Source organism: Equus quagga, chromosome 11 (assembly GCF_021613505.1).
Source record: "Equus quagga isolate Etosha38 chromosome 11, UCLA_HA_Equagga_1.0, whole genome shotgun sequence".
In the NCBI taxonomy this organism is placed as follows: domain Eukaryota; kingdom Metazoa; phylum Chordata; class Mammalia; order Perissodactyla; family Equidae; genus Equus; species Equus quagga.
This window is the reverse complement of record NC_060277.1, coordinates 80,242,464-80,269,215: the sequence shown is the minus strand read 5'-3', so window position 1 is coordinate 80,269,215 and position 26,752 is coordinate 80,242,464. Positions and strand designations below refer to the sequence as shown.

The window sequence follows — 26,752 nt, the reverse complement described above, 5'->3', positions numbered from 1 at the left end:
AACAAATAACTTTTTATGTAAGTTTATCTCATGCAGTATTTGCAGTATTTAATTTTTTATGTTAAAAAATTATTCATTGGTTTTTTTTTCTTCTTCTTCTCCCCAAAGCCCCCTGATACATAGTTGTATATTCTAGTTGTGAGTGCCTCTGGTTGTGCTATATTGGAACACTGCCTCAACATGACCTGATGAGTGGTGCCATGTCTGCCCCCAGGATCCGAACCAACAAAACCCTGGGCCGGTGAAGCGGAGTGCACGAATTTAACCACTCGGCCACGGGGCCAGCCCCAAGCATCCTTTATTTTTAATTGTTAAACATGACAACTCTAGATAAATGTACCATGGTTATGGAAAATGTTAACATGAGGGGAAGCTGAGTGAACGATACACAGGAACTCTATAGCCTATCTTTGCAACTCTTTTGTAAATCTAAAATTATTTCAAAATAAAAAGCTAAAAAACATAAGTTTATAAAAGATTTTTAATAACATGAGAAAATGTTATGTGAAAGAAAAGCAGGAAACAATGCTGTGTATTCATTATGATATCATCAATGTATACATTTTTTAATGAAATTTATCCTTAAGGGGTAAAATACACTGAAAGGAAGCATAGCAAATATTAACAGCAGTTATCACTGGATGATCATATTCTGGATTGTTTTTATTTCTTTCTTTACACTTTCTGGTCTTCCAACTTTCCTCTAATAAGCATATACCTAATCATTTAAAAAATTTTAAGTAGCAAAGTTCACTTTTAAATTTATGTTAATTGGAAGAAAGAAGAGGGAAAATGTATGCATTACAATAGAAGTAAAAAAAATAATATCAAGCGGCTGTCCTGAGTCCTACTTGGCAACTTTCATAATTCCATTTGTACAATTAGCTAAATTTATAGAATAAACTCTGGACAATAATACATACAGGGACAGACAGCTCCTGTTTTCTGAATGAAAAGAAGGAGGGGGTCGGAGACAGAGAGAGGAAACTATTGCCCTCAGTAAAAGGGTACCAGTGCTGATCTCATAATGACCTTCTCTGTCTACTCACTTCTGAGGTGCCATGGCAACTGGGAACCTCAGAACATCAAGGAAGGAGCATTGAGAGTAAAAAGTTTGCAGAGCTGTTGGGGGAAGGGAGAAAGCTCAGGAAAGTTAATGAGAAATGCTAAGAAAGTCAAAACAAAAGAACACTTTCACGGGCACATCTACAAGCAAAGCCATAAAAAGAAACTCAAAACTAGAGCCAATTCCCTTATTTCCCATGTCAAAGCTTGAGAGAGATGAGCCAAAAGATAGGAAGGGGAAATGAAATTTCCTGACCTCTCAATGATGGTTATTCTCAACATCTGTGTTATCACATTGACAGTATATGTCTGCTGCAATCAAAAGCCTTTCAAATCTAAATTTCCAAGTTTTAAGCCCAAATATGCAAAAGACTTAAAGAGGTTTTTCCACTCAAACAATTTTACTTCACAAAAGGGCTCCTCCATAATAAATATCATATGATACACTATGGCACATTTTACTTTTCCAAAAGCTTTTGCAGCTAGGATTTAATTTTACCTCCATCACTAGATTTAAATAAAATAACTTCAAACTCAGGAATTTAAAGTGAGAGACTAAAAAGAAAAGAGAATCCTTGTTTCTTTCCAGGTCAAAACACAAACATATACAGCTAAAACTAAAATGCTCTGTCCTTCATAGCTTTTGATTAAATCATACTGTATTTTATAATGTTCATTTTCATTATGGTTATAAAATTCATTAAAATATCATCAATAGTGCAATAATAAACTTTTGTGCTACAAATGCTATAACTATAACAAGTAGAACGGTAAATTATCCTTTATTTTTCCTTCCGTTTCTTTCTATGCCACCAAACTACCACTAGTAGCCATGTGCTTTCATGATTTGCTGACTTCCTTTTAAACAAGTCACTAGTTACTGTTACCAAAAGAATGAGGAGGTAATATGATAGATTAAGAAATTTGAAAGAGGGGGCAGCCTGGTGGCGTAGTGGTTAAGTTCGTGTGCTCTGTTTTCGTGGCCCCGGGGTTCACCGGTTCGGATCCTGGGTGTGGGCCTACACACTGTTCATCAGGCCATGCTGTGGCGGCATCCCACATAGAAGAGCTAAAGTGATTTACAACTAGGATATACAACTATGTACCGGGCTTTGGGGAGGAAAAAAAGGGGGAAGATTGGCAACAGATGTTAGCTCAGGGCCAATCTTCCTCACCAAAAAGCATAACTAAAAAAAAAAAGGTAACAAGAGCAAAAGAACTTACAGGCACTGAGAATTCTTAAAGAAAAAAAAAAAGAAAGAAATTTAAAAGATATAATACACAATGTGCGCTCTTGGATTGGATACTAGTTTGGATGAACCAATATACTGGAGTCAATTGGAGAAATTTGAAGATGATGTGTATATAAAATTTATTGAAATAAAAAAGCACCAATTTTTGACCAAAAATAGCAGCAGATTATAAAAGAGTGTGTACAGGATGATCTCATTTCGGTAGAAAGAAGTGCACAGGTATACATATATGCACAGAAAAGGATTCAGAAGACTATAACAATGTAGGCGTAATCTCTGGGTGGTGGATACACGAGACTTCATTTTTGCTTTCTTGTATTTTGTTTTTAATTGTCTTCACTGCTTCTTTAATAAAGCTTTTTTTTTGAATAATTTTTCCAACTCTATCCTCCCTTTTTTTTCCTTCTGTGAGGAAGATTGGCCCTGAGCTAACATATGTTGCCAATCTTCCTGTTTTTGCTTGAAGAAGATTGTCACTGAGGTAACACCTTGTGCCAATCTTCCTCCATTTCATGTGGGATGCTACCACAGTGTGGCTTGACAAGTGGTGCCAGCTCCATGCCTGGGACCCGAACCTGTGAACCCAAGGCCATAGAAGCAGAGCACACAAACTCAACCACCATGCCACAAGGCCAGCCCCAATTTTCCAACTCTCCCTTTTTAATAAGGCTGACTTTTAAATAGAGAAAAACTGCTCATAGAGAACATAAGCACATCTATTATACCCAGGGTTCCAGTTTAGTGTAGCAATTGACAGAATGAACTCTGACTGGATTCAACACACAACTAGCTGTGTGACCTCTGGCATGTTATTTAACCTATGTCTCAGTTCCCCATTTATAAACTGTGGGTAATAAGAGTAAACTACTTACCCCATGGGGTTGCCATAAAAATTAAGAGTAGTACTCCGCATAAAGCATAGCAGAGTATCTGGCATATAGTAAAGCACTTGATGAAGTTACCTATTATTACCATTATTTTTCTAATTAGTCACTGAGAAAACATGACTGCTAGTTCTTACAGATAATGTGAAAAATAGGATAAGATGCAGCAGCAACAGATCAGCTTAATTCCCACACTATTCTTGTCCCCTTAACTTCCTTCTTAATCCAATAAGAGCAGAAGCTGAAAGTCACTCCCAGATTCTCTCAGAATCTCACCTCATCACCATTATTTCCTATGGATGAAGGTCTGTATAGCTCTACATGAATTTTTTAAAGTCCATGACCATGAAATGTGACATCTAGGAGCTGATCCAAAATTCAGTACACTACCTGTTTGCATTCCATGGCATCGCTGGAGAAGCTTTACAGATTATTTCTGATTACAAAATAGCTTCAAAACTCTCTAGTTAGATTCTTCTGATGAGTCAAACACCTTATAGGCAATTCCACAATCCTAAATTTTCTAAGATATTGGTAAAGTACTTTTCTTTCTATACCAGAAAGGAGATAAGGAATATAACTCACCTTCAAGGAGCCCTTCCTGAGTGAATTTAACCATTCTCTCCTTCCAAAGCAGTAACTACTGTCTTAAACCCCAGGTATAGAATACCTTATGCTGAATCTATGTATATACAAATAACAGCAATTACAGCCTGTTCTCAAATGAAGTCATTAACCAAACATGCTGACTAAGTATGAAATGTTGGCCATTTGATATTTAGAGCATATATTTTAAGATGTTTAAGAGAAAACTGAGATGCAGTTTCAAATACTATAACATGAATTATAGGACAAACAAGGTTTAAAGAAATCACCCTACTATAAGAGGCAAAAGATCCAACTGTGGGACTAACCTGTTTTCTACTGGACTTCAACTAGGAACTCAGCATTCTAGTTGACAAAGCTGATTACAATCTCTGTTTGGTTGATAACCTAATAGCATGGGATGATCTGGATTTAAATCGAATTGTAAATATGCAGAACAATCTGACCTCAAGTGGCATTCCACAAGGAGCAGAGAAAACGTCAATATACAAAGAGATGGCTCTATTATACGACACAAAGTCATACATTAGTTATCAAAATCAGGATGCTCATATTCTGTCTTTAATGTTCTTGTAACCATGGGCCTATTTAGAGCCAGTTCGAACAGACCCCATCTCTTATTGACAAAGTGATTAATTGTCTTTGGGAAAATTTGCAAAGTCACGTAGCCAGAGCATGTGCACAAGAAGAAATCTTGACCTGAAATGACTGTGCAACCAAAGATTCTCCTCCCCACGGATCCAAAGGTCTGGGACAACCTAAAAGTCAGACTCTTATCAGAAGCAAGAGGCCCATCATTGAGGAAGATCTGACATTAAAATTCCTTCCCCACCTTACCAAAAATGTATAGAACCTTACCACAAATGTTCAGAACCTTACCACAAATGCTTGAAGCCCACCAATCCAAACCTGTCCCACGAGCATTTCTGTGTGCCAGCCTGTTCTCCCTAACCTCTTAAATTTTGCCCCAAATCCTGAATGAGGGAGACAGATCTGAAAGCATACACTCCCTGTCTCCCTCTAGATCAATCTCACAGAATAAAGCTGACTTCTTTTCCCAAAAGCTGATGCCGTAATTAATTGACTTTTTTATGCTCGTCAGGTAGGAGAACCCCATTTTGTGCAATAACAGTCTTTTTTCTCAAATGTTCAAATATTAATAATGAGGTTCAGAAAGAAATCAACCTAGCTGATATTATCAAACCCTACCTGATCTTATCTAAAAATAAAAAGCCAAAGCACAATGGTCTACAATGAGGCTTATATATTCCCACCAAGCTGTAAGTACTTTCTTAGGGTGTTATTTTCAAATGTTTGGGACATAAAGCTTAGAAAGTGATTCATCCAGTCTTTCATTGGTACTCTAGAAAATATGTGATGCAAGACATCTCCATCTCTGGAAAAGTCTATTTTCTTTTCTTGCCTAACCATCACACTCACTAGACTTCTCATTTAGCACCTACAACCAAGCCCTAAACTTGAGAGATATAAAGGGGCAGGTACATTCCCAAGAGATGTTAACTAGAGGTTATCTAAGACCAAGTGAAGAGATTGCCATAGTATAGGGTCAGAGTTGGGCTCTCTCTCAAGTTTAGGAAGGATGAAGCTATTCATTAAGGGAGCTGATCTTAAACTCAACAAGTCTCTATTTAACTTTGGGTTCATAGAGTGAAAAGGAGTATCTCAACTGATTAAAAAAAGAAATAACAGGACCAAAATGGCCAAAATTTGCCTCCACAACAGCAAACCAAGACTTAATCGCAGTTTCAAACTCTCCCAGGGTGAATTTCCTGATTAGCTCTAGTGAGGTAATCTGCATAAGACCCCTGCCATTCCCTTCCCCCAAAAGATGACCTGGTCTGAAACAAGTCTTTCTTCTCTTTTGCTAATAAACTTCCTTGCCCCACCCTCCTTCTGCTTATAAAAACCTCCAGGTGGGGCCAGCGGGTGGTGTAGTGGTTAAGTTTGCATGCTCCGCTCTGCTCTGCTGGCTGGGCGTTCAGAGGTTCAGATTCCCAGCGGGGACACAGCACCACTCACCAAGCCAAGCTGTGGCAGCACCCCACATAAAATAGAGGAAGATTGGCACAGATGTTAGCTCAGGAACAATCTTCCTCAAGCAAAAAGAGGAAGACTGGCAACAGATGTTAGCTCAGGGCCAATCTTCCTCACCAAAAAACAAAAAACTTTCTAGTTTGTACAACTCCTAGGAGTTATCTCTCTACTTGCCAGATGGGATGCTGCCCAATTCATGAATCACTTAATAAAGCCAATTAGATCTTCAAATTTACTTGGTTGAATTTTGTTTTTTAACAGAACCAATATCCTCGTTTTCACAGAAGGAAAATGAGTTGAAAGAGGTAACATGAATTGTCTGTGTTCACATACCTAATTGATGGCAAATGTCAGAACAGAGTTCTCCCTAATACCAAGTGAGGGGCCAGCCCTGTAGCTGGCACACTCCACTTCAGTGGCCTGGGTTCTTGTGGTTTGGATCCCAGGCGCAGACCTACACTACTCCTCAAGCCATGCTGTGGCAGCAACCCACATACAAAATAGAGGAAGACTGGCACAGATGTTAGCTCAGAGCAAATCTTCCTCACCCAAAAAAAAAGTCTTTCTAATACCAAATGAATTTGACTCAATTTAAATTATCCCCAAGGACACCATATCCACAAGTGACTTAAGAAATAGATCAATGGAGAACCTTTGTTCTATTTTGGAACATAAGCTAGCTGAGAAGCAAATGAACTTGCACTGTCTCCTTCCCACTGTGCTGATCACACTTCAATCTACAGCTCCTCCATGAGCTACAATCATGAGTTTTACAACAGTAGGGCACGCAAAGAAATTCTTAGGTGCTCATACCACTGACCACACAGTCTTTGCAAACAGAGCCATCAACTTTGAGAACGACTTGGCAACTACAAACTGCCTTATAATATCATTAGCTGAGTTTCCAGTAATGGTGTTTATCTCACCACAGCCAAACTCACAATTTCCTAATCCAACAAACGTCTATTTTGTTTTACATGGTATCAAATGAGACAAATTAATCAAGATGCTGTGTGGCTTTAAGGACGTAGATTTAACCCAGCCTTTCTCAAGAGGGGCACTATGACACTTTAAGAACAATGCTTGGTTGTGTGGGATTATCCAGTATTGCAGAAGGTTTAGCATCATGGTTCCTCTGTCCTCTAAACGCAAGTAGTCCCACCAGTCACAACCTGCATACATTTACAAATGACCTCGAGGGGGAAGATACCACCACAGAGTATTAGCCTTCAAGTTAATCATTAAGTGAACTATAAGTAATAAAAAATGTTTACATAAAGATAAAGACCTGACCCTTTTGCCCTGCCACAAATACTGCCCTCTATTCCTCTTTTTAGCCCAGAGATTATACATAATACTTTGTTCACTAACTCCTTAACACCAACTCTGTCTGAACTAGTTATATAATTAAGACACCTGCATGGTCAGAAAAGCAGAGCAGAAAAGTTACCCAAAGAGATTCAAGACATTTGACTTTGAATTCCAGTTTTCTGGTTATTCACCCTTTGACAAGTTATTTCCTCTCCTTAGGCCTCAGTTTTCTGATTATTTAAATACACAGCATTAGGCTAAATAATCTCTCTGGTTCATTGCAGGTCTAGGAATCTGTGAAGTAAAATACAATTAACATGCTTAACTCTTTTCTTTCCACCTCCACACAGCTAAATGGGGGTGACTGCTGACACTCACGACTTCATCTTTCAGAAGCAAAGACTCCAAAGCCCCAGGGATAACCATAAGGCAGGACAGTCACATTCAGCCAGACTTTGTATGGGATTTTATTACAGAGTCTGTATCTTGAGTGCATAAAAAGTAGCTAAATTATTTCATGATCCATTAATAATAGAAGTGCCAAGATAACAACAGCAGTAATAGCCACTCTAACTTATGTTTATCTAGGCTAGACCTATAATCCCAACCCTGGCTATGTAGTAGAATCACTTGGATAGCTTAAAAAAAAAAAAAAAAAAAAATGCCCCAGCTCCAAGGCAAGCCAATATCAAATGAATCAGAATCTCTGGGATGGGACTCATTTGTTAAGGAACCCAAAGTAATTCTGATGTACAGTGAAAACTAAAAACCACTAATTCAGATCCTTTAATGGAAGAAATGCAAAGCAAACGACTAAAGGTTAGTATATCACACATTGGTTGTATAATCAAACATCAATAAATAAAAATAATCCAGCGTTACTATTTACTGACCTTCTCAATTACATATAGAGAATTGTGTTTCTAGAGAAAAAGGAGAGCTCTATAACAATCTTTTGTTCTGATCACAGCTTTTTATTGAGGACTAGCTCTGCCGGAAATAGAATATAATTTCCTGATATGATGAAGCAATTCAAACAAAGATTACTACAAAATTTGCCCTCCTGCAAAAGTCCTATCAAAGATCAAGATAGTTACGGAGTTCTCGTCAAGATGGCACTGTGAGCAGACGTTGAACTCGCCTCCTCCCACAAACACAACCAGGTTACAACAATTTTAGGAAGAATCACCCTGGATTGAAAACTGAAAACTGGATAAAAAGAACCCCCACAACAAGGGACAGTCCTGACGAAAGCAGAAGAGGCAGTAACTCCGGCCAGAGAGGAAAAAAGCCACCTTTGGGAGCAGCGGAACTTCTCAGTTGGCCAGGCGGGAGCCAATCTAAGGTATGCAGCCCTCCCTGGAGGAGTGAGGTCCGGAGCGGGGGCAATATTGCTATAACCATCCTTTGGACTCAGCCCAACTGAGAGGGGGGTCTTACGGTCTGGGTTTGCTGGCTATTAACTGCAGCGAGGACACCCCAGAAAAGCTATCGGCCGAAAGCCGAAAAGATCCGGGTCTTAAAGGGCCCACGCACAAACTCACTCATTGCAGCAACCTAAAATCACCAGAGAGAAGGCTGACTGTCCTTTGGTGAAACGAGACTCACCTGGTGGGCTCTGGGGGGCATCTTGGTGAGAGGAGGATTCTCTCCAGAGACTGAGACATTAGTGGGGGCCTTTGTTCTGAGCTGGTCCAGGCGTGCTGATATGGACACAGGTGGGGGCCATTGAGGTGCGTCCCTTGGGCTGTTACCCCAGGGGTCTGCCACACCCACTAGAGCACAGATTTAATCCACTTCAGCCAGGGCAGGCAACCTGCCCTAGGGACTGGCCCCACCTAACAGCAAGCCCTCAGGCTACTTTTCAGCCTGCGTTGACTGAGTGCCTTGATCCTCTACAGGCAGGCAAAGGTGCCTGCTTCTGTGGGGCAGGGCTTGTGTGAGTACCAGGTGAAATGTGGGGGGCAGTGGGGCAGAGGTGGGGGCCTCTGCAGCGTGGCGGTGGGGTACGCTCCAGGGGGTTGAGAAGTGTGCACGGACCAGGACTGTGCTGACAGTGTATGTGGTCCAGAGGCGGGTGAGGCTTATCAGCGGCAGAAGACTTGTGTTTCACAAACAGCCATAAAAAAGATCAGCCCCACCTTCCAAAGTCTGAAACAACTGAGTGCCTCTATGCCAAGGGCTAGCCCTACTCAACTGCACTCCTAAGAGAACTGATATCAGCCTTGTTGGCCACAGGCCTATCACAACCTGAGCCTAGCAACCAGCTACACTGGGTATCAACCCAATTAAGAGGACAACTGCAATAAGAGTGTGCTAATAGGCGGCACCAAGATGGCGGAGTGAGTGATCTTCTTTGTCTCTCCCCCGTCAAATCTACAACTAACTGGACATTCACCAATTAACAAAGGATATCCAGATAGCATCTCAAGACGCCTCAGAGTCTCGTGCTACTATACATCGGAAGGTGGATGGACTTTCCCCCGGGAGGAGGTGGAAATAGGTGAAAACTCTTCGACCCCTGACCCCTGACCCCTGGACAGCCTAGTTCCTGCAGGAGGTTCTCTTCCAGCGGACTCCCCCACAGCATTGCCACACACCAAGGGCACCCAGACTTCCCGTGGACATGCTTGGGGACAGGGTTGGAGCTCCAGCGCCCAGCTCTGCAGCTCGGGGGGAGGCTCCGGGGTCCCACAGCACCCCAGCAGGGAAAGCCTCTGCTCGCCATTAGCTGGGAGGCCCCGCCCAGAATCCAGAACAAAGGGAAGCTCCCGGCGGACGGATTCCCTGGCACTGCAGCAGACCGCCATCTGCTGCTGGGCCCACGGTCTCCAGCGCAGGGGGTGCCCGGACTTCCCGTGGACGTACTTGGGGACTGGGTGGAGCTCCAACACCCGGCTCTGCAGCCCAGGGGGATGCTCCAGGGTCCCGCACCCCCCCAAGCAGGGATGGCCTCTGCTCGCCATTGGCAAGGAGGCCCCGCCCAGCATTCGGAACACCAGGAAGCTCCCTAGAGCAGAATTCCCCACAAGGCAGCAGCTTACAAGCCACTGCCAGGCTCACGGACTCTGGCCATGTCCCAGATGAGGCAAAGGGCTCCCAGAGATCCCGTGAGAGTGGAGTGGGGCAGAGTGGAGCTCCAGCGAAACGGCTACGTAGCCCAGGGGGGAACTCCAGGTTCCTAGAGCAGCCTCAGCGAAAGCCTCTGCACAGCACTAGTGGAGAGGTCTCGGCTGGCAATCGCAAGGCGGGAAGGCCCTGGGGCAAAACTAGCACAGCTAGGTGAGCTAACAACAGATTGCAGAAGATACCCATAGCTCTGCTGGGACCTATAGTGGACAAGTGTGATCTTGTGGGCTCTGTTAGGGACAAAGCGGCAATTATAGGTGATCCTGCTCCTGGCTGTTGGGAAAGCCCACAACACCGCTGCAGACCACAAGGAGAGAGCGCGTCCAAGTGGGCTGCAACAGTAGGCACCAGCAGCCTGAGGTCCCCTTGCAATTGCCCACACAACTGACGAGGGACCCCACAGGACCACTGTGACTACGAGGAGGGGTCCAGGTCCAGTCAGTAACAGCTGACAGGGTTCCTGGTTGGTGCAGTCTAAACAGCTGCCCACCCCCAGACCAGTTACAACAAGTGGAAGGAGCGACTAAACTCTAGCTCTATGCGGAGGCACAAATCCACACCATCAAGCAGTATGAAAAAATATATTAAATCTCCAGAACAGAAGGAAAATGATAAGCACCCAGAAAACAATCCCAAAGACAATGAAATCTATAACCTAAATGACGATGATTTCAAAACTGCCATTATTAAAAAACTCAACGAGTTAAGAGAATTCAGATAGACAACTCAATGAGTTCAGGAGCTATGTCACAAAAGCGCTTGAAACTATAAAGAAGAACCAATTAGAAATACTGGAGATCAAGAACACAATGGAGGAGATTAAGAAAAATCTGGACTCTCTGAACAGTAGGGTCGATAATATGGAGGACAGAATTAGTAATTGGGAGGATAGGAATACAGAAATGCTACAGACAGAGGAGAGAGAACTAAGACTAAAAAGAAATGAAGAAACTCTCTGAGAATTATCCGACTCAATTAGGAGATGCAACATAAGGATTATAGGTATACCAGAGGGAGAAGAGAAGGAGAAGGGGGCAGAAGGCCTGTTCAAAGAAATAATAGCTGAGAACTTTCCAAACTTGGGAAGAGAGATGGAACTTCATGTGACAGAAGCCAATAGATCTCCAAACTTTATTAACGCAAGAAGACCAACCCCAAGGCATATAGCAGTGAAACCAGCAAAAGTCAATGACAAAGAGAAAATACTACGGGCAGCCAGGCAGAAGAAAATAACTTACAAAGGAAACCCCATAAAGCTATCAGCAGATTTCTCAGGAGAGACCTTACAGGCTAGAAGAGATTGGAATGAAATATTCAAAACTCTGAAGGACAAAAACCTGCAGCCAAGAATACTCTACCCAGCGAAAATATCCTTCAAATACAATGGAGAAATAAAAACTTTCCCAGATAAACAAAAGTTAAGGGAGTTCATCGCCACAAAACCTCCTCTTCAAGAAATGCTCAGGAAGAACCTCATTCCTGAAAAATCAAAAAAAGGAAAGGGGTTACAAAATCCAGAACAAAGGAGAGAAGCAGAAGGACAATAACACAAAGTAACAGCTCTCCATCAGGACATAATGCAAAAGAACCGGAAAACAAGTGATAAAATGGCAACAGTAGGCCCCCACGTTTCAATAATCACTGTAAACCTGAATGGATTGAACTCTCCAATCAAAAGGCACAGAGTGGCAGCATGGATCAAAGAACAAGATCCGACAATATGCTGCCTCCAGGAAACACACCTCAGCCCCAAAGACAAACAGACTCAAAGTGAAGGGATGGAAGACAATACTCCAAGCTAATAATGAACAAAAGAAAGCAGGTGTTGCCATACTTATATCAGACAAAGCAGACTTCAAAGCAAAACAGATAAAGAAAGACAAAGAGGGGCAGCATATAAGGATAAAAGGGATGCTCCACCAAGATGACATAACACTTTTAAATATATATGCACCTAACAAAGGAGCACCAAAATTCGTAAAGAAACTATTAACAAAACTAAAAGGAGACATCAACAGCAATGCAATAATAGTAGGGGACCTCAACACCCCATTAACACCAATGGACAGATCATCCAGACAGAAAATCAACAAGGAAATTATAGAATTAAATGAAAAATTAGATCAGATGGACCTAATAGATATATATAGGACACTTCATCCAAAAACAGCAGGTTACACATTCTTCTCAAGCGCGCATGGAACATTCTCAAGGATAGACCATATCTTGGGAAACAAAGCAAGCATCAACAAGTTCAAGAGGGTTGAAATAATATTAAGCATCTTTTCTGATCATAATGCTATGAAACTAGAAATCAACTACAAGAATAAAGCTGGGAAAGGGCCAAAAATGTGGAAACTAAACAACATGTTACTGAACAAACAATGGATTATTGAAGAAATTAAAGAAGAAATCAAATATTATCTGCAGACAAATGAAAATGAAAACACACAGTACCAAAAGATCAAGATAGTTACAACAATGTTAGTCAAAGTAGTACAGAGACTGAAATTCCTCAACCTAACTCTCACCCACTAGGTCTCACCAGATGATTTACTACATAGGAATAACAGGAAAAAGTTCAGAGAAACATTTAGGAAAATACACTTGTAAAACCTGCACTTCAGGCAAAATACATCATTTCTCACTTACTCATCAAAGCTTTAAGTCCAGTGATATCAGAGAAGGTGAAGCAATCTTGGCCAAAATTATTCTTGCTCTTTTCAGAACAAAATCAGTGAAACCAATAGTACAGATTAAATAAGTGAAACATTAAACTTCTCTCTCTTACCTCATGTGTAAGGCCAAGCCATCCTGTAGGCTAGAGATCCCCAAATCAGAGAGGGCATCTGAGCCAACAGAAGCTGGTGATAGAGAGCCCTCCTTCTCCTCCAGCAGGTCCAACTTCACCAGGCTGCTGATCTCATCCTCTGAGTTATCTTCAGACACGGAACCAATTATGAATCGGGAGTGCTGGTTCAGCTCCAGAGCAAGTTTGGCCAAGGGGGATGGTTCAACCATTATTCCATCAAAATGAGCTCTCAGAGCTATGGAGAAAATGAAGTAAGTGAGAAAAGCAGGTTATGGATAATAACCTGTATCTGAGGATAGCCCCAAGTTATACCTAATATACCACAGCTGGTACTTGGAAGTAAGGCAGAGTTTGAGAACTAGTTCCCTTGGCTATTCCATTGCAGGGCTTTTGTTTTCTACAAGGGAGAAAAATCCAAATCATAGTAACTATGCCTAAAAAGTTAAAACCAGTTCCCTTTTCCTCAAAGAAATCTCTCTCAAAAAACTACAAGCCATTGCCAATCTCTTTATCAATTTGGTGATGTCCAAGAGATAATTATGATCAAAGGAGAAACCTTTGCAGTAAGTGAGAGTCGCTTGTTGTGATATTGCAATTTTGGTTGTTGGTACGGGGAGAATGCGGAGTAAGAGTTTGGGGAGAGTGCTGGTCATCTCAAACCTGGTGTTCAGAGTAAACTACATCACTACCACCTAGTTCCAAACACTTTACTGTGAGAGGCTATGAATTTTACATAAGTATATTTATGTATAAACACACAAAATATATTTTTATATGTGTGTGTGTGTGTGTGTGTATATATATATATATATATATAGTTTGCTTTAAAGTAAACTCCAGATGGGTATTTTTTAATTAAAAAGAAAAACTCTTTACTTGTCCCCGCAAGTTTTTTCTTAAACTACATCTGTTCAAAATTTAGTGAAGGGGGCTGGCCCAGTGGCATAGTGTTTAAGTTCATGCACTCTGCTTTGGCAGCCCAGGGTTCACAGGTTCGGATGCCAGGGGTGGACCTATCACTGCTCGTCAAACCATGCTGTGGCAGTATCCCACATAAAATAGAGAAAGACTGACACAGATGTTGGCTCACCGACAATCTTCCTCACTAAATAAACAAATAAATAAATAAATAAGTCAAAAATGTCTGCTTTGGGCTCTAATGTACTGACATTTATAGCAAAAAAGTGAATCTACTATCAAATTTAAAATCTATAATTAAAATAATGGAGATATCACCTTAATTAAGTTTTCTAGATATAGGGCCCTATTAGTCAGGATTAGGTATTACCAATCACTAGCAAACTAATTAACAAAGACCAAAACATAGTTCAAAGACCACAACAATAAAAACCAAAACTCAACGAAACAATATTTATTCTGTCATTCCAAATATCCTATAAAAAAAACCTTCAAAACTACACTTCGACTTAGTATTAACATCTTGTAGCCTGACCAACAATTTTAATTCAGAATAATGATTCCCAGTCCTGATTTTGAGGTACTCTAAGAGATGGTATATCAACAGAGAATAATAAATTTATTATTAGTAACTTTTATATGCTGTAAACCACTCTGAGTTATAAAAGTACATTGAAAGCAGTGTTCTTTGACACTAGACAATAAAACATCAAGATTTAAAAACGTTTAGCAATCACTATAAAACATGTTAAAATTACACACACACCATTATTTTTGTGTAATTTGTGAATCAGAGCTTATTCATTTACAAAGACAAAACAGGGGGCCAGCCCCATGCTGAGTGGTTAAGTTCACGTGCTCTGCTTCGGCAGCCCAGGGTTTCACCAGTTCAGATCCTGGGTGTGGACATGGCACCGCTCATCAAGCCATGCTGAGGCAGCATTGCACATGCCACAACTAGAAGGACCCACAACTAAAATATACAACTATGCACTAGGGGGATTTGGGGAGAAACAGCAGGAAAAAAAAAAAAAAGACAAAACAGTATTTATAAATGCTAGAGTAGTGGTTGTCAAAGTGTGGCTCCCAGACCAGCAGCACCTTGGAACTTGTTAAAAGTGCAAATTCTTGGGCCCTGTCAAAGACCAACTAACTGTATCAGAACCTACAGGTCGGGGCCCAGTAAACTATATTTTAACAAGTCCTCAAGTTTGAGAACCACTGTGTTAGAAGAAGAAAACAGTACGGGCTGGCCCCATGGCCGAGTGGTTAAGCTCGAGCACTCTGCTTAGGTGGCCTGGAGTTCACAGGTTTAGATCCGGGCATGGACCTAGCACTGCTCATCAAGCCATGCTGAGGTGGTGCCCCATATAGGGGAGGTAGAAGAACCTGCAACTATGTACTGGGGGGCTTTTGGGAGACAAAAAAAAGAGGAAGATTGGCAACAGATGTTAGCTCATGGCCAATCTTCGAAAGAAAGAAAAAGAAAACAGTAATAACAAATTGCCAGGAATGCTAAAAAAATATCTTTAGACATTTCCTAAAAGTGAGTTGGAGATTACTTAAGCTTTTATTTTTAAAATTAGAATCAAATTCAAAAGTATCATGCAACAGGAAAAACTTGACATCCAAATTTTACTATACATTTCTCCCTTAGAATACTCAGTTTCTTTTAAAAAATTTTTTAAATGTCTCTAAGTTTTACAAAGAGGTTAAGTTCCAGAACCTTAAAAGAAAACCAAATCATTTAAACAGAGAAAAAAAGGAAGAGAAGGAGGAAGCGGGGGGAGAGGGGGGGAGTTCTAACAGATTGACCACTCTGAACACCAAAAGTCACAGCAGCAAAAAGGCTACTTCTTTTACATGTTACAGCAGTGAATAGCAAGTTTAAAAATAACACTAGAGGGCCAGCCCAGTGGCACAGCCATTAAGTCTGCACGTTCTGCTTCTCGGTGGCCTGGGGTTCACTGGTTCAGATCCCGGGTGCGGACATGGCACCGCTTGGCAAAAGCCATGCTGTGGTAGATGTCCCACGTATAGAGGAAGATGGGCATGGATGTTAGCTCAGGGCCAGTCTTCCTCAGCAAAAACGGGAGGATTGGCAGTAGTTAGCTCAGGGCTAATCTTCCTCAAAAAAAAAAAAAATAATAAAATAACACTAGAACCCCCTCCCAAAGAAATTTCATTTCAACTAACATAAAAAATAATAGCTGCCTTTTTCATAAGAAAAATAAGTAAGGCACTCAGGGTAGATTCTAGCTTATAATGTGACCGAAATTAGATGATTCCACAAAAAAATAAAATTCATGCGAAAGGAGCAAGTCTCTGATGCCATGGGAGAAGAAAAAGAAAGGATTAACTAATAAACGAAAGGCTCCATAAGGTCAACTTCAAATTTTTCTTTCCCAGCTGAGAAGAGCATGAAGGTATCCTTCCCATGAAGGTATCCTTCCCTAAAGGCTTGGAAAGATTGGAAGCAGCTCAGTGTTAACAGTTAAAGAGCCTGTTCATTAACCAATAACTCTACTGAATGGTATTCCCAGGCACAAGCCTACAAACCACCAGAAAAGACAGGCCATGTATGGAAAATCACTGAGTAGCTATCCAGACACTCTAGAAGCTACTCCACAGCCTGTCCCATTTCCACTGATTCTAGTCCTGAATTAAAGAGAAAAGGTGGTGGAATACTACCACTGTCAAACTTGTTCACTTCAGGTTAACCCCTCCTAAATATACCTATATTCTTTTGTGGAAGGCAACTTTTAACATAGAAGCCTACAGTTTAATATTTTAGCATGTGAACATAACATTTTTATCACACTGTAAACACGAAAAGAATTATTTGTAACTGACCTCTTATAATTCTTTCTGTCTGAGCAGATATCCACCTCCAAAAAGAACTAGAGAGAGAAAAAGAGAAATTTTAAATTTTTTAAAAGAAATCCAAACTTTACCAATTCCTGCTTTGCTCAGCATAGGACAAAAGTAATAACACTCAAAGCATCATTTTTCTGGTCAAATACATTATTTAACTTGAAGCATAAAGTTCAGTCGTTTAACTATTATTTGTTCAAATCTATAAATCAAAAGCATTACACATTCAAAGACTTTATTATTCATGAAAGTGTGAAACAATAATCCAAGCTTACCATTTTACCAGGTGCCTGTTCCAATTGTATACTTCCAACCTGATGATTTCCAATACTTCACCAAAAAGGAGGCAGTGGGGAGAAGAGAACCACTAGATTCTCGACAACTCAGTCTGGCTCTGGTTATGTTTCCAAACGGTTAAACCCACGCACAAAAGTTGGGATTCAGAGAGAAGACAGATCTTCCATTATATTAAGTCCCTAAACTCTAAGGTACCAAGGGATCTCTAGCTACTTCCCAAATCCTGGGTTTCCTTCTATGCCCAACAATTTAAATGTATCCAGGGTAGAAATCCTCAACTTTAACTACATATAACAATCACCTGTGGAGCTTTTTAAAAACATTTATGTCTAAATTCCACCCCAGATCTACTGAATCAGAATTGCTGCTAGAGGCCCAGAGATGTGAATATTACGTTCCACAGGTGACTGACACTGACATAAATCCAGGCTTGAGAACCACTGATACAGGGTGGAGAAGAAAACAGAAGGAAAGAACCTATTACACAGATAGGGATATCCAGAACTTCTAAGAGAGGACCCGGAACGACAAGTGACAGGATTGGGGACAGTGCAAGTATGTTAACTGGGGAACTAGGATTTACCCAATTATGGAGTCTGAGCCAGTACTATTCCCTACAATTGTTGTAGGGAAGAGGGTGAGTAGAGGAAGAAAAAAGGGAGTCGCTTAGAACAGATGTAACCAAAGGTGTAGCAGAGCTGGAGTCAAAACCTAGGACCCAAGATCAAACTCCAACTCTGCCAAGTATTGGCAGTGCAAACTTGAACAGGTCACTAAACGTCTCTAAGCCTCCTCATCTGTAAAAATAGCAGAAGGTTGGGGCCGGCCCTGTGACGGAGTGGTTCAAGTTTCACACACTCCGTTTCAGTGGCCCGGGTTTGCGGGTTTGGATCCTGGGCATGGACCTACTCCACTGGTCAGCCATGCTGTTGGATGCATCCCACATACAAAATAGAGGAAGACTGACAGAGATGTTAGCTCAGGGTGAACCTTCCTCACACAAAAAAATACGTAAATAACAGAAGGTCATATGTCCCTCATCAGACTGCTGTGAGGACTGAGAGTATACGAAATGCTTTTGTAAATTATGATACACTAGACCAGTGTTTTTCAAGTGATGGGTTACCATCAAGTAGAATATTAAGCAATCAACTAAGTGGGTTAAAACCAACATTTTAAAAATGAAACAGAATAGAAAATGTTAAGAGCACATCATAGTTTATAAGGACAAATATTGTTTTATACATTTTTGAATTAGTTATATATATGTCATGATGTCAAGGACATCTTATTGTGAGTTACGTCAAAAAAGTCTTAAAGCCACAATTAATCCCCCCTCTCCCACCCCCTCCACTTTATGTTCTCACTAGAGAGAAGCACAGTGAGTTAAGTCCCTAAACCAATGGTTCTTAAACTTTCCTAAGTCAAGACAATACTAGAAATCTGATAAAAGCTTTGGACCCTTTCCTGACAAAAATTCACCCTCACACAAAATTTTGTTTGCATACAAGTTTGGGATCCCTAAAACCTTGCCATAAATTAGGTTAAGACCTGTCTAGAAAGAGGACAAAGAATGCTGTCTTATCACCTCTGAAACAAGGACTCTACCCAGAATCAGCTATAGGATATTCTGCTTATGCAAATAAAGACTTTCTTCATTGTATATCAAATTGTTGCCAATGTCCAACCCTCTTTTAAGAAAATATAGTCCTTTTTTTTCCTTTGAGGAAGATTAGCCCTGAGCTAACACCTGCCGCCAATCCTCCTCTTTTTGCCCATCTTCCTCTATTTTGTATGTGCGATGCCTGTCACAGATTGGCTCGATGAGCAGTGCGTAGATCTGCACTTGGGATCCGAAACAGCAAGACCCGGGCTGCCAAAGCAGAGCATGCAAATTTAACCACTATGCCACCAGGCCAGCCCAGAAAATATATATATTCTTGAACTTTTATCTGGGGACTCAAAAAGGCTGTGCAGAAAGTTGTCAAACTGTACCCTAAGTTTCTGAAAACGGGGTAAAGCTAATTATAGCTAATGCACTTATTTAAAGGTCAACCAGCTTTTTATTCAGAGACATTTCTCTAAATAAAACAGAACAGATTTTACCAAACTTAGTTAACATGTTCTCCTTGAACTCAAATGACATTGTATTTTCCAAGCAACTCTAATAAAGAGGTAGCAATTAGTTTTCAAAACCACTGATAAAAGTATCCAAGCTAATACAACATGTCCTTGCCTTTTAAGCCATAGTAACTTCCTTTATATTTTTTCAGAAAGACTCATTGAATCTGCTTTAACTTTTGTCATTTTATTAAAGAACTTTTAAATAGATTTTGGTATTAATACAATATCCATAAGAGAGTTATAGAGGTTTTTTTCAAGCTGCACTTTATTTTCCTGCAAGTTTTAAATTTTAAAATAACAAGCACTTGCATTCCAAATAGTGAAATGGATGAAGTATATTCAAAGATAAATAACATTTGGTCCCTGGTGAAGTGGCCACAGACACCTAAATGAACAATTACAGTAGTATAATAATTGCTAAGTGTGAAACACAAGAAAAGGATATTTTATCCAAACTTGAAGGTGGTAAAGGTGGCAGGAAGGATCCAGGAAGACTTCCTAGAGTAGGAAGACATTAGCAATGAAGCACTGGGGAGATAATCAAGAAAGAATTACTAGATGGCTGAGAAAACCTCCAACATCAAAGAATCAAAAAGAACCCCAAAACCCTTACCTGCAGAAAAAGACGCAACTTGGACAAAGAAATTATGCAGAATAAGAAAACATTAAAAATTAGAAGGAGGGGGTGGCAAGATTACTTCTGTGGTGTTTTCCCCAAAAATTCATAACCCAAGTATAATCATGAGAAAACATCAGACAAATTTGAATAAAGGGACATTCTTCCAAATGTCCTCTTCAAAACTGTCAAGGATGGGGCCGGTCCAGTGGCACAGCAGTTAAGTGCGCACGTTCCGCTTCTCAGCGGCCCAGGGTTCACTGGTTCAGATGCCAGGTGCGGACACGGCACCGCTCAGCAAGCCATGCTGTGGCAGGTGTCCCACATATAAAGTAGAGGAAGATGGGCACGGATGTTAGTTCAGGGCCAGTCTTCCTCAACCAAAAGAGGAGGACTGGCAGCAGATGTTAGCTCAGGGCTAATCTTCCTCAAAAAACAAACAAACAAAACCTGTCAAGGCCATTAAAACAAAAAAAGCAAAAAAGGAAAGACTAAGAAACTATCACAGATCAGGGAAACTAAGGAGATATGGCCACTAAATGCAATGTGGTATCCTGGGTTAGACCCTGGAACAGAAAAACACATCGGTAAAAAAAAAAAAACTGTAGAAATCTGAATAAAGTCTATAGTTTAGTTAATAGTATTGAGACAATGTTCATTTCTTAGTTTTGACAAAGATTCTGCGGCTATGTAACATATTAACATTAAGGGAAGCTTGGTGAAGGGTATACGGGAATCTTTGTAACTTTTCTGTAAGTCTAAAATTACTTCAAAATTCAAAAAGAATTTTTATTTTAATTTTAAAAGACTACCATGATACTGAAAGAGCTAAGGGAAGACAATATGTACATGAAACACAATGGAATGTTTTTAAAAGAAACATTTAAAGAACAAGAAAGAGTTCTTACAAGTTAAAAATATGATCACAACAATGAAAATACTCATTCCACAAGTTAGAAGACAAAGTTGAGAAAAATCTTTCATAAATCAGAATAAGAAGACAGAGAGATGAACAATAGGAGAGAAAAGGTAAGAGCATTAGAGAATCTGTTCAGAAGGTCCAATATATGAATAGGAGCTCCCAAATGTGAGAACAGAAGAGAGGGCAAGATATAAGTAACGTAATAATCCAATAATAATTCAATTCAATAATTCAATTTAGTGAATGATTTAGTCTCAAGACTAAAGTGCATGACTGTCAGATTAAGAAGGCCCACCAAGGGCCTACTACAATGAATAAGAACAGACAGACACCAAGGGACACCAGTGAAATTTAAAAAATTGAAGACAAAAAGAAGATCCTACAAGCTTGTAGAGAGAAAAAGGTCAGGTACAAAGGATCAAGAATGAGAATGCTTGGGCTAGCCCAGGTGGCCTAGTGATTCAGTGTGCCCCACTTCGCCAGCCCAGGTTCAGTTCCTGGGTGCAGACCTACACCACTCGTCTGTCAGTGGCCATGCTGTGGTGGTGGCTCACAAACAAAAAGAGGAAGACTGGCAGTGGGTGTTAGTTTAGGGTAAATCTTCCTCAGCAAAAAAAAAAGAAAACAGAAGGAATGAGAATGAGAATGCTCTTCAGATTTATCAGCAATAACCACGGAAGCTTGAAGATAATGAAACAACGCCTTCAAAAGTCTGAAGGAAAATTATTTCCAACCTAAAATTCTAGACCTGATCAATCATTGATCTACCGTGAGGATAGGATAAAGATATTTGTAGACAGCAAGATCTCAAAATAATCACCTCCCAGAATGAAGCAATTAGAAAATATATTTCAGGGGGCTGGCCCCGTGGCCGAGTGGTTAAGTTCGCGTGCTCTGCTGCAGGCAGCCTAGTGTTTCGTTGGTTCAAATCCTGGGTGCGGACATGCCACTGCTCATCAAGCCACACTGAGGCAGCATCCCATATGCCACAACTAGATGGACCCACAACGAAGAATATACAACTATGTACTGGGGGGCTTTGGGGGAAAAAGGAAAAAAATAAAATCTTAAAAAAAATAAAAATAAATATATTTCACTTTACAATCACCAGTGCAATAGCCGATACAGGCAAGGATCATAAATGTAAGTTAAAACCACTGGATAAAAGGTTATTCAATAACAGGATATTCCTGTGGTCTTTAAAAAGTCAACTTACAGAAGAGGATTCTGGGAAGATGGCAGAGTAGGAAGCACTAGGAATCTCTGTTCCTACCTAGACAACAACTGCACTGGCAGGATCTGCCTGATGTAACCATTTTGGAACTCTGGAATGATGGAAGGCTTGCAACTTACAGGGGAAGACTTTGAAGGTTAACTGTGGTTAATGATAGTCAATTTCATCTCTTAGCATAGTAACAGCTATCCATCCTCAACCCCCAGCCACATGGCAGACAATTTTGTACATGTTCCTCAAGCAACTTGAACACAGCTTGCAGGAGCCAGGGCAGGCAAAAACAACCCTGTTCTCCAAATACTGGGGAACTGTGCTCTAATCACTAATTGCTGCCTCTGGTCACAGAGGTGCAGCCAAAGAGGCAGGCAGCCATTATTTTAGTACCTCCCCACACTGTTACAAGTCCTTCCCCCCCGGCTGAAGTGACTTCCAGGGGACTTAAATGACCAGCACCTTTTTATCCCCCCATCATTTTTCTCTTTTCCTCTTTTGGGAGCTAGACATTAAATACTAGTACATTCAAAAACTACTGCACACACAGGGAAAAATCAGAAAGTGACAGAGCATGCTCAGAGAAAGACTCAGAAAAGACCTGAGAAGACCTTAAGTTTACACCTCAGGCTGACTCTCAACACAGAGACAGCCTACAACAGTCCAAAAAACAAAAATGACAATAAAAAACATCAAACTCTGGAAAGGAAGAGAATCTGATTTCCGGAGTTGCCACATTATTAGATTCAAATGTCCAGTTTTCAACAGAAGATCAAAATGCAAAGAAAAAAGGGGAAGGTATAGCCCATTCAAAGGAAAAAATTAAATCAACAGAAACTTGTCTTAAAAAAATACCTGATGGCAGACATACTAGACAAAGCTGTTAAAACAACTGTCTAAAAGATTTTCAAAGATCTAAAGGAATATGTGGAGAAAGTCAAGAAAATGATGTCTGAACAAAATGGAAATATCAATAAAGAAATACAAAACCTAAAAAGAAATGCTGGAGCTGAAAAGTACAGTTACTAAGATGAAAAATTCACTAGGGTACTCGAAGGCAGATTTGAGCAAGCACAAGAAGGAATCAGTGGGCCAGCCCTGTGGCCTGGTGGTTAAGTTCATCATGCTCCACATTGGCAGCCTGGGTTTGCAGGTCTGGATCCCGGGTGTGAACCTACCACACTCAACAGCCATGCTGTGGTGGTGACCCTCATACAAAACAGAGTAAGATTGGCAGAGATGCTAGCTCTGGGCGAATTCTCCTCAAACAAAAAAAAGAAAAAAAGAATCAGTGAACTATAAGATAGGACATAGAAATTACTGAGTCTGAAAAACAGAAAGAAAAGAGATTGAAGAAAAGTGAACAGAGACTAAAGGATTTGTGGGACACCATCAAGCAGACCAACATACACATTGTGAGAGTTTCAGAAGGAAAAGAGAGAAAGAGACAGACAGAATATTTGAAGAAATAATGGCTGAAAACTTCCCAAATTTGATAAAAGACATGAATATATACATCTAAGAAGCTCAACAAACTCCAAGTGAGAAGGATTCAAAGAGACCCACACAGACACACATTATAATCAAACATTCAAAAGTCAAAAACAGAGAGAATCTTGAAAGCAGCAAAAGAAAAATGACTTGTCACATACAATAGATCCTCAATAAGATTATAAGTAGATTTCTCATCAGAAATTTTGGAGGCCAGAAGGCAGTTGGCTGATATATGCAAAGTGCTAAAAGAAAAAAACTGAGAACCAAGAATTCTATATTTGGCAAAACCGTCCTTCAAAAGAGAAGGAGAAGTTAAGATAGCCCCAGATAAACAAAAGCTGAGTGAGTTCTTTACTATTAGACCTCCCTGCAAGAAATGCTCAAGGGAGTCCTGTAAGGTGAAATGAAAGGACACAAGACATTAACTTGAAGCCATACAGAGAAATAAAGATCTCAATAAAGGTAAATATATAGATAATTATAAAAACTAGTATTATTATAATAATGACTTGTAACTGTATTTTTTGTTGTCTACATGATTTAAGAGGCTAACACATTTAAAGAAAAGAAATAATTATTAGCCTAAAACCTAGTGTGAGTATAACTTTAGTTTGTAACTTCAAATATTGTTTTTAATATAATTTAAGAGACTAATGGATTTAAAAGAATTATTAGTTTATGTTTTTGGGCACACAATGTATAAAGGGGAAATTTTGTGACATCAACAACTAAAAGGGTTAGGAACAGAGCTGTAAAGGAGTAGAGTTTTGGTATGTAATTGAAGATAAGCAGATATAAATTCAAATTATGGTGTTATAACTTCAGGATGTTAAATGTAATCCCCATGGTAACTACAAAGAAAATAGCTATAGAATATACACAAAAGGAAATGAGAAAGGAATTTAAGCATTTCACTACAAAAAAATGACTAAACACAAAAGAAAACAGTAACACAGGAAAAGACAAAAAAACTATAAGGCATATAGAAAACAAATAGCAAAATGAAGTAACCAAAAGAGAATGAGGTGGTTATACTACTCTGACAAAATAGAATTTAAACCAAAAAAAGTTACAAGAGACAAGGAAGGACATTATATATTAATAAAAGGTTCAATACAGCAAGAAGAAATAATTATAAAAATATATGCACCTAATGCCAGACCATCAAAATATACGAAGCAAAAACTGATAGAATTGAAGGGAGAAATAGACAGTTCTACAATAATAGTTGGAGAGTTCAATACCCTACTCACAATAATGTATAGAACAACCAGAGAGAGAGAGAAATAAGTAAATAGAGGACTTAAAACAACACAACAGACCAACTAGATAAAAGACATATATAGAACACTACCCAACAACAGCAGCATACTTTCTTATCAAGTGCATGTGGGGATATTTTCCAGGGTAGAGCATGTATTAGGCCACAAATTAAGTCTCAATAAATTTTAAAAGATAGATAGCACACAAAGTATCTCCTCTGACCACATGGGATGAAGTCACAAATTGATTAACAAAAGGAAAACTGGGAAAAAATGTGGAAATTAAACAACACACTTTTAAACAACCAATGGATCAAAAAAGAAGTTACAAGGGAAATTAGAAAATACTTAAAGAGATGAATGAAAATGAAAACACAACATATCAAAACTTATGGGATGCAGTGAAAGTGGAGCTATGGGGGAAATTTACAGCTACAAACACATTAAAAAATAAAGATATAAAATCAACAATCTAACTTTACAACTTAAGGAACAAGAAAAAGAAGAGCAAACTAAACCCAAAGCCAACAGAAGGAAGGTATAAAGATTAGAGTAGAGATAAATGAAATAGAGAATAGAAAAACAGAGAAAATCAATGAAACCAAATGTTGGTTCTTTGAAATGATCAACAAAATTGACTGATCTTTAGCTAGATGGACTATGTAAAAAAGAAGACTCAAAGTACTAAAATCAGATATGAAAGTGGGAATGTTACTACTGATTCCACAGAAAGAAAAAGAATTATAAGAGAGTACTATGAATAGCTGTATGCCTACAAACTGGATAACCTAGACGAAATAGACAAATTTCTAGAAACAGAAAACATACCAAGACTAAATCACAAAGAAACAGAAAATGTGAATACACTTTTAACTAGTAAGGTGATTGAATTGGTAATAAAAAATCTCCCAACCCAAAAAAGCCCTGGACCTGATACCTTCCCTGGCAAATTTTACCAAACATTTAAAGAAGTAGTAACACCAATTCTTCACAAATTTTTCCAGAAAGTTGAAGAGGAAGGAACACTTCCTAACTCATGCTATGAGGCCAGCACTACCCTGATATCAAAGACAAAGACACTACAAGAAAGAAAAACTAAAGACTAATATCCCTTATGAATATTGATGCAAAAATCCTCAACAATATACTAGCAAACAGAATTCAGCAGCATATTAAAAGGATTATACGCTATGACCAACTGGATACAAGAATGCAAGGAGTCTACTAGATTGCTAGAATGCAAAAATGGTTCAATATACGAAAATCAGTCAATGTAATATATCACATTAACAAAATTAAGGAAAAAACTAGATGATCATCTCAATTGATGCAGAAAAAGCATTTGACAAAATTCAACACACTTTCATGATGAAAACACTCAACAAACTAGGAATAGAAGGAAACTTCCTCACACAATAAAGGTCATATATAAAAAACCCACATCAAACATAATACTCAACGGTGGAACACTAAAAGCCTTTCTCTAAGATCAGAAGCACAGCAAGAAGGTCCACCTTCACAACTTCTATTCAACACAGTAGCTGAAGTTCTACCCAGAGCAATTAGGTAAGGAAAAGAAATAAAAGGCATCCAAATTGGAAAGGAAGAAGTAAAATTATCTCTGTTTGCTGGTGATAGGATCTTATATGTAGAAAACCCTAAAGATTCCACACAAAAAAACCTGTAAGAACAGATAAATGAATTCAGCAAAGTAGCAGGATACAAAGCCAACACAGAAAAATCAGTTGCATTTCTATACACAATGAACAATCTGAAAAGGAAACTACAAAAACAATTCTATTTACAATAGCATCAAAAAGAATAAAACACTTAGGAATTAACTTAACCAAGGAGGTGAAAGACTTGTACAAGAAAAACTACAAAACATTCCTGAAAGAAATGAAA

General features: G+C 39.5%; 1 protein-coding gene across 3 annotated transcripts in view; it reads right to left on the bottom strand.

The window, feature by feature from the left end:
- ACACA (acetyl-CoA carboxylase alpha) overlaps positions 1-26,752 on the bottom strand; it is a 271,848-nt gene that overhangs the window by 191,802 nt on the left and 53,294 nt on the right. For 2 of the 3 annotated variants that reach the window (XM_046675864.1, XM_046675867.1), the window contains 2 exons: positions 16,887-16,933; positions 13,095-13,350 (listed from right to left, as the gene is read on the bottom strand). In XM_046675864.1, coding sequence (XP_046531820.1) covers positions 13,095-13,324 — 230 coding nt within the window. In that variant the 5' untranslated portion in view covers positions 13,325-13,350; positions 16,887-16,933. Of the gene's footprint in view, positions 1-13,094; positions 13,351-16,886; positions 16,934-17,182; positions 17,268-26,752 lie in introns of those variants that run through there. The other variant, XM_046675865.1, reaches the window with a different exon arrangement.